Source organism: Solanum tuberosum, unplaced genomic scaffold (genome assembly GCF_000226075.1).
Source record: "Solanum tuberosum cultivar DM 1-3 516 R44 unplaced genomic scaffold, SolTub_3.0 scf00443, whole genome shotgun sequence".
NCBI lineage: Eukaryota > Viridiplantae > Streptophyta > Magnoliopsida > Solanales > Solanaceae > Solanum > Solanum tuberosum.
This window is the reverse complement of record NW_006239434.1, coordinates 342,110-351,408: the sequence shown is the minus strand read 5'-3', so window position 1 is coordinate 351,408 and position 9,299 is coordinate 342,110. Positions and strand designations below refer to the sequence as shown.

At 31.4% G+C, this 9,299-nt stretch overlaps 1 protein-coding gene across 1 annotated transcript; it reads right to left on the bottom strand.

Moving 5' to 3' along the window:
* Window positions 1–1,905: 1,905 nt before the first annotated feature.
* LOC102602696 (plant intracellular Ras-group-related LRR protein 4-like) lies at window positions 1,906–4,962 on the bottom strand. Its single transcript, XM_006364779.2, has 5 exons — window positions 4,814–4,962; window positions 3,726–4,390; window positions 2,696–3,609; window positions 2,417–2,588; window positions 1,906–2,174 (listed from the first exon to the last, which is right to left on the bottom strand). Exons 2-4 carry the CDS (start codon window positions 4,375–4,377, stop codon window positions 2,436–2,438), a joined length of 1,719 nt encoding a protein of 572 aa, XP_006364841.1. The 5' UTR covers window positions 4,378–4,390; window positions 4,814–4,962; the 3' UTR covers window positions 1,906–2,174; window positions 2,417–2,435.
* Between the last annotated feature and the right edge of the window lie 4,337 nt (window positions 4,963–9,299).

The following is a 9,299-nucleotide window of genomic DNA, read 5'->3' as shown; positions in this document are numbered from 1 at the left end:
GACTCTCACGGACCTACTAATCTAGGAAGGACATCAGTAATTACTTTAATCGTTTTAAAAGCATAATTAGTGCCAATATTATGATATTCCCTTTGTCCCTAATTAATTACTTGTCTACTTTTCTTTTTATAGTTGTCCCTAATTACTTGTCCATTTTGACTAATCAAGAAAGGACAAATTCTTTTTACTTATTATACCTTCAATAAAATGACTAATTATTTTGAAAAATGTAGAAATTTTCATCCACTTCATAATTAATAGGAATAAAATAGTAAACTCACTATGTCATTAATTATTTTCTTAATAGGTGTGTCAATTCAAAAGTGGACAAGTAATTAGGGATAGAGGGAGTACTTTACAGAACAAGTACTCAGCAACCATCATTATATTGACTTCCAACGTTAACAAAAGTAATGTATTTATATAAATTAAATATTTGTACAAACATATAATATTTACAAAAAAAATCATAAATATATAATTATAAACCCGAGTATATATTAATTTGAAATAGTAGATTGAGTTAACTAAAATACTCCTCCCGATTCAATTTAAATAAAGTCGCTGGCGTTGCTGCGGCGTAACGTGCTTAGATAATTTGATTGAAAAAAGGAGCCTTTCCGCTTAATTGAAGTAAAGTAGGGGTATGTAAAAATTGAATCGATCGATAAATCGAATCGAAAAAAAATGTTATTGGTTTATTGTTATTGGGTTAATGGTTATTTAATGGTTTTATAAAAAAAAGAAATTATTGGGTTATCGATTTGATATTGATTTTTTAATATTGGGTTAACCGATAACCTATTAAGAATATAATAATTTTCTATTTTAATTTTTAGTCATACATAAATATCAAGCAAACAATATTAGTATAATCACTATAATAGACTATAACTATAAGGACCCTACACAATTAACATTACTTAATTAACTTGCTCTCTGCATTTACCCTTTAGGTTTTAGTAGTACTTTAGTCTTTAGGTTCACAATGTCAAAAATCTAAAGAACTAAGAACGACGACGTCTAAGGTTTGCAACGACGACGGCAAGGGTTAGGCAATGATCAGGGTTGTGAATTGTGAGTATTTGCTATACTTTTACTACACTAAGAAGAATTTTTGCACTCAATGAGTAATTAGATTTCTCTCTTTTTTATTTCGCGTTAAATTGTTGAATAAGTCATATATTTATTTTGAAAGTATTTTCTTATTGATTAAACCGAAAACCGAACCATTAAAGATCAAAACCGATAAACGGAAAATCAATAACAAATATCTTATTGATTTGGTTATCGATTTAGCATATTTAAAAACCAATAAATCGAACCAATAATACTTAAAACCGAACCGAACCGAACCAACCGATACACACCCTCAAGTAGGTCAACCACTTTTTAATTAAATCATTTGTCTCGAGAAATAATAATTACTTCTATAAAAAATATTATATAATAGAAAATGATTCAATGACTAATGAGAAGAATAATATAACCATTAACCAGTAAAGAAATGGCTGCTACACTTGGGCATATTTATATTTTTTTAATATAGAAATCTCACCAAAAAATTAGGTCAAATGTATTTGGTACAGAATATAATGGCCGCCCCTAAAATTTTATCGACAACATTGCGTTTCTTAGCCATCCTTCTTTTTTTTCTTCTGTCCAATCGTTTGGAGTTCACATTAAAGCTCCGATTAAATCTAAATCACACACCAGACTTATTCGAAGATGTGACGCTTTCAACATAATTTTCTCCATATTCATAACAAGAACCCGAAACTTTTGATCAAGAAATTCACCTTAACAACATATTTCCTCTTAAAAAAATAACAGGATTCCAAACAAATTCGCCGTCGGTTGGATAATGACAAATTAATTCAGGCTGACTTTTGCAATTTATTCAACTAATCAGAAATTCTGGAATTCATTGAATATATTGAAAGTAAAAAAATAAGATAAGATTTTACATCTCATTTGATATTTTACATCATAATCGAGGAAAATACAGGAAAGAGCATTAAAAGAATTATTACATGAAATGAGAATAAAAAACCACGTGGTGGATTAGAGCTTATCTGGAACAACAAGAAAGTTGATTGAATCTCGCTGGCAAAAATGTTCGAATTCAACTGAAATTTTGCAGCTTTCGTCCAGCCAAATCACAGCTCATTTCCCTACAACGGATAACACAGACATCATGTGAGCCGTTACCCTTACAACCCTTCATTTTCATTATTCTAATTAACACTAATCAGCACCATGTATAATGCACCATTCCCATTTATTAACAATATATATTTAAAACTCCCTCCATAGTCTATGGGATGTAGTTTGACTGAACACGAAGTTTATGAAATATGGAAAGTTCAGTACCATAATGACTAACTTGGTAAGAAGGAGAAATATATAATCATACCAAATTTGTGTGGAACACATCAGGCATTAACATAGTCCATACTGCCATTGCGCTGACGTTTGTTGGAACTTGAAAAGCAGCATATTTGAGTCCATGATTTCTTCTTCTTCTTTACGGGTTGCGCCTTTACCTCTCTATTGGCAACCAGATCAGACATATATTGTACAACAGCCTGAGGAAATAAAACATTAGTGATTGATATATCCAAGAGAAGAGCTAAGATAATTAAATACTACACTAATTCAGAAAGCATAATAGTTAAACGAAACAAAATTAAACCTGTGCTCCCTTCTCAACGATGTTTCCTGGTGGCACTTCCAAAGGATTTCCATCGGTTTTAAGGACCCGCAAACTTGAGAGCATCCTAAACGAATCTGGAAGAACGCGTATCTGGTTGTTACTCATGTCCAATTCTTCAAGCAACTCAAGGTTACCAATGGACCTTGGTAGTGATCTCAGGTCTGCAAAATTGTTGCTTATGTTCAGCTTTACCAGTGAAGTAGCAAAACACAAGCTCTCAGGCACTGATTCGATTTCATTGAAACTAACATTCAGCTCTTTCAAACTTGTAAGGGATGACATAGTTGTAGGCAACAGCCTAATGTTATTGTACCGCGCAGTCAGAATCTCCAAAGACTCAATTCGTCCCACTGCTTCAGGAAGAGCTTTAAGATGATTATAGTCCACACGAAGCTCTTTGAGCGAAGTACATTGACCAATAGTGTGAGGAAGTTCCTCAAGGTCATTAGTTTCCACAATCAATTTCTTAAGACTTACTAAGGAGCCAATTGTCTCAGGGAGTACTGATAGCATGTTAGAGCTCAAATCAAGTTCTTGAAGGTGAGCTAACCTAGCAAAACTCGCGGGCAACAACTTCAAGTTATTTCCACTGAGATCAAGATAGACCAAGTTAAGAAGATCTCCAATACAATCAGGCAGTTCAACAATTTTGTTTGAGTGCAAATCTAGCTTTTGCAATGATAAAAGCCCCCCTATGGTGGTGGGTAGGACCGTAATTCGATTCTCAGACAGATCCAAAGTGATCAAACTTGATAGCTTCCCTATAGAATCTGGAAGCCATTCTACTTGGTCAGACAACTTATTCCGAAGGATAAGTTCTCGACTTCCTTTTTTGGATGACACTTCAATCATACTAGCAAGCTTAATTAAACTTAATTTCTCACCATCTTGACCTACAAACAAAGAAACCAGTGTCTTCTTGATCAAAAAATTCGAACTTTGAGTCAACACAACAAATTATATAATCAAATTCACTAGAAATACGGTGCAGCAAATAGATGTAACATACCACTTATTGACGCCGGCTTTAAGGTGGAATCAACAATCTTAGGCCCTGATAAAGCATCCCCAGATCGAAGCCCAACACCAATTCCATCCACAAGAAACGTGGCTTTTGCCTTATTCAAGTAACTGTCATCTCTACTATACAGTTCAGACGCTTTAATAGGCTCTGTTGAGTTATAATAGCTCGACGAAGAAGCAGCCGCAGTTGTAGTTGTCGGAGAATTAAGGCCGCCGCCGGAGAAGGAAACTTGGTTTGCCAAAGATAAATCATTCGGTTCAATTAAAGAAGAAGACGGGTCATTATCGTGAGATTTAGAAGGCAAACATTTCGTAGCTCTCTGAATCAAATCGTCGAACACACTGTGAATATTGTCGAGATCTAAAAGTTTCAACGCCTCCCTCTTTTGTTCTTTACTCTGAAAAAGAACAGCGTTCCTCTGCATCTCTTGCAAAATTTTGAACAGCTCTTCTGGTACACCTTTCCTTTTATTTTGCCTCATGATAGCTTCTATTTTCAACTGATCTTCTTTCTCCAGATTTCCAATTAAACCTCTTGCTCCTTCAACCTCATCAATCGATGGCCTTGTCGGTAGAGATCCATGAATTCTCATAATTTCTTGCACAATCTCATCAATCGACATTCCTGACGACCCCATTTTCAATAATCCTCTGAAAATTTCTCGAAAACAAGAAACACCCAGATAAATTTAATTGAACATAAATACAACTCCGGCCACAAAAATTAGACTCAGACTACCCTTTTCCTCGTTGTGTATGTATTATTCAAAGCAAAAAACAAAGATGAATTCCGCTATATCTAAACCAATCAGCAGATCAAGAAAAATGAAAACCGCAGCTAAGTTTTTTGTTTCTACAAGTTTCTAGAAAGCGCCAATCAACGATGACAGCAAATTCAAACCTTTACCCACATGAAGGCATGCAAAGTAAAGCTTATTTTTCGCCGTATTTTCCTATATGTAAAACAACTGTTTTCAAAAACACGGAAAAAACACTCATAAAAATGAATGAAAAAAAAACCTTCCCATTAAAACAAAACTCCAAACAATTATTTAAGGAAAGAAATTGACTCACACTATTTAGTGGCTTTTCTGTCCAAAGTAAATCAACAATGTTTCTGAAAGTGTACGTGAAATGTGGAGAACAGAGAGAAGAAGAAGAAGGGAAGAGAAAGGATGAGTTATCTAAGACAGAAAATGTGTCTTGTTCGGTTCTGTGGAAAATCCTACGACATCCATCGTGGGTTACCAATTTATTTATATACCTACAAAAAAAAAAATACCAATTATCTCTATCTTGTTTCAATTTGTTTGTCCTAATTAATATATTTTTAAATTTAAAATTATAAAAATTGTCATATTTAATGAATATTATAAAATAATATTAAACTTTTATTAATTGAATAAATAAAAAATAATTGGGTTAGTTAATGATAAGATAATGAGGGGTCGTTTGGTTTGAATTCAAGTTATGATGGAATTAATTATGATGGAATTAATTGTGATGAAATAAATTATTATGGGATTAGTTATGATGAGATTATTTTTTATTGAGTGTTTGGTTTGTTGTATTTTAAAATAATAAATTTTAAGAACAATTTATTTATTTACAAAAATGTCCTTCATGAATGTAAAAAGTGATATAACAAAAGGGTTGAAAGAGACATTTTTGTCATTTACCTATTTTATCCCGGGATAAGTTATCCCGGAATTACTATACCACCCAAGGTGAGGGATAACTTATCCCGGTACTAATTATTAATCCCGAAATAAGTTATCCCGAACTTGCCAACCAAACAACAAATTAAGGAGTCATTTGGTACAAAAATGAATAATGCAGGGATTACTAATGCTGGGATTAGTAATGCAAGGATTAATAGTGCAAAGATTAGTAATGTAGGGTTTATTTTTACCATGTGTTTGGTTCATTGGTTTCAACCCCATTTTGGAATTGGGTTAAAACTTTATAAAAAAACTCATTTCCAATTATACCCTTGAATTATTATGTAATTAGGTTAAGGTAAATAATTGCCGGACAATATTATTTTTTTATGACCTTCTAACTAGCTATGAGAAGAACAATTTTGTTGTCATGTTTGCCTTTTTTTTCACTTAAAATTATTTGATGATAAATAATTGTCATCTTAGTAAATTGATTACTTACAAAATGTCAATTTTCAATTTAAAAAATAAAATAAAGGTCAAACACATGTGCAGACCCTTAAACTTGTCCCTAAATTTCATTTTGGCACTCCAACTCAACCTTGTTCCATTTTAACCCTTCAACTCCAATTTTTATGTTCCATTTTGGCACTTTCTTCCAAAGAATCAACAAAGTGGGATGTGTGTACTTCACATGCCATTATTGTGTTAAAAAATAATGGATGAACATCATTTTTTTTAAATATTATTTTTTAAAAATATATTACTTTTTAAAAATATTATTTTTTAGAGTTTCTGTACATTATTGTGTGAAAAATAATCGGTGAAAGTGTGTTGGTTTTTTTTTAAAACAATTAGTTAATTTAAATAACATCACATATATTTTTTCTCAATAAGACCTTACTACTATATAGGATATGTTACCCTCTCTCCAGTGAGTGCAGTGAAGGACTCTCGCCTCACCCGCCCGTTTGACTTATGGCATCATCGACTTGCTTTTCAATCAAAGCGATTTCATAACCATAAAGAAAGACCTCTCTTTCGGGATCAGTCCCGTCCCTAGATGTAGTAGTCAATCCGCGGGACATTCAAAGAAGCTATGCACCTTCACGGAATGTTAATGAAAGAAAGCCCTTTCATCCTAATCTCATCTACTGAAAAGGGGGCCGGGCGTAGCACGTTCTTTTTTGGGACACATAGGCTATTACAGACGCATCAAAAAAGACTTTTCGAAGCGCGGAATCCCAGAATGGAATCATTGCAGAAGAAAGGTATAAGGCTTGGGAACCGGAACAGGATTAAGCCTAGGGAAGGTTATTTCACAATATTTTTTACCAGGGACAGGGCCTACCACAAGAATATTTTTTTTATTGGGGCGATAGCTCTTAAAAGAAAAATTGCCAATCTTTTCATAAAAGAAATAGAGTTGAAGGGTAATCTTTTATTATTTTTTTTAAAATACTTTTTTTTTGTCTTTCACTCTCTTAGAGAATGTGTGATGCACACTCTCTGCCACATCACTTAGAAGTGCTAAAATGGAACATAAAAATTAGAGTTGAAGGGTTAAAATGGAACAAGGTTGAGTTGGAGTGTCAAAATGAAATTTAGGGACAAGTTTAAGGGTCTGCATATGTGTTTGGCCTAAAAATAAACTATCAACTTTTAAAATTGAAAAGACGTAAACAATAGTAAAACTGAATAAATCATCTACATTTACACATAAAAATTGCAAGTTGTAGTTTTAATATGTATGCAATTTTATAAATTGCTCAAATACAAATAATTAGAAACCACACAAATATTGCCCTTTTTAATTAGTTAATGTTTAAGCAACTCACATTTCAAATATTATATTAATTTGTATTAGATTTATGTAGTAACAAACAACTTTCTCTAAATAATTTGTAAGCTAATTTATTTAAATAAATTTGCTAGTACTAATATAAAACATAAAATCAAGAAAATAATTAAAATGATTTGAGGGATATTTTTGTCCTTACATAGACTTATCCCATGTTATTATATCCAATGTATTACTAATACCTCCAAATGGAAGGTATAAGTAATACACCCTATAATACCATGTAGGATGTATAACTAATTCATGGATTAGTTATACATATGCCAAAATTCCTACCAAACATAGTACTAAATAATATCATACATAATACATAGATTATTTATTTTAATGCGACCTATCAAATGACCCCTAAATGATACTATAATTTAATTCCAACACTATTTGATATTATCCTTCACACCAAACGACCCTAATTTGATTCAATTTTAAACATACGGTGGACTTATGACTGAACGGATATTAAACGGAAAACCACTTATATTAGAGCATAAAAAGGAGAGATTTCCGGAAATGACCTTGGGTGAATCTGAAATGACGAAATTAACCCCAGTTCTTCTAGGATTATCTCGGACGGCTGATGGAAACTTTTTCAAAATAACGACACCCTTTTGATTTGATCTCACGCTTCGTGCCGCCGGTATTAATTTTGTGGTAATTGATTTTATAGGTCACTTATAAATTTCAAATTAAATTTTATATTTATATATATAAAAGATTTAAAGAATTATTATTATTTTTTATTCAATTTGTAAATAGTTAAAAGATTTTGTTGCCTTTGTCAATTTAAAGTTAGTTTATATTTTAACAAATTATTTTGGTAAGTAATTCGACTATATCATCATTCATCATTATACAATTGAGGCAACCTCTTTTATAGAATACTGTAGATTCAACGGTTAGTTGACAGGTACCTGAAATGGTCCTTGATGAATTAATGTATTTGCCTTTTGATGTGTTAAAGCAAAAAATTGCTAGAATTTTAAAGTTTTATAATATAGGTGACGTGTAGTTGATCAACCACATGTCACTTATATTATAGACTTACTGATATTGAGTAAATCGTTAAGTGAAACTATAAACATTCAAAGGTAGAGAATTCTGAGGTTTTAAGTTTAAAATTTAGTATAGATAAAAAAAAAATATTAGGTGATTCTTTCCATATATTCTAGCTTTGGTGGATAAAGTTAACTGATACTTATTAAATGTGATAAATATCTCGTGAAATTAATCGAAATATAAAAAAAAAAAAAAAAAAGCTTAACCCAAACACCATGTTCATACACATGAAACATGTATATTGCCTTTTTCATGAATGGTCTGTTTAACTAGGGCAACAAGAAGAGAAAAAAAAACTTTATAGCTATACCTATACCAAGTGATTATCCAACTGTAATCACTATGGAATATTTCACCTACGCGTCATTTTATAATGCTAACAAGAACAAAATATTGTTATACTGAAAACACGTCATCAACTTATGTATGAATTTTTTTTCTTTTTCTTTTTACAATTTCACCTGAACGATGTGAAATTTGTTTCTACTTATCGGTTATACAGAAATTTTGAGATTTTTCCGCTTAAAACTACTGTCTTTTTATTCATATTACTTATTTTATATTAACTTTACACACGACATAATAAACAAAATGATAATTTATTATATTTTACACAAATAAATTTATTGAAGATAGTTAGAGCCTGTTTGGATTGGCTTATAAGCTGGTCAAACTGGCTTAAAAGCCAGTTTTTGACTTATTAAAGTGTTTGGCAATTATCAAAGTGACTTATTTTAAGTCAAAAATGACTTATTTTAAGCCAAAAGCTAAAAGCTAGGGGGGGAGCTTTTTTTTTTTTTAACTTAAAAGCTCTTTTATGTTGACCAAGTATATTACCTTTTTGCCCTTAATTCTTTTATACAATTTCCAAATTGCCCATATTGAATTATTATTATTATTATAATTATTATTATTACTATTACTATTACTATTACTATTATTATTATTATTATTATTACTATTACTATTATTATTATTATTA

Excerpts from the sequence above, each read along its gene's own strand:
- LOC102602696 (XM_006364779.2), bottom strand. The coding sequence starts at position 4,377 with ATGGGGTCGTCAGGAATGTCGATTGATGAGATTGTGCAAGAAATTATG. Across the intron at positions 3,610-3,725 it reads AAAGCCGGCGTCAATAAGTG|GTCAAGATGGTGAGAAATTA; the intron begins GTATGTTACATC and ends CTTTGTTTGTAG. Across the intron at positions 2,589-2,695 it reads TCGTTGAGAAGGGAGCACAG|GCTGTTGTACAATATATGTC; the intron begins GTTTAATTTTGT and ends TTATTTCCTCAG.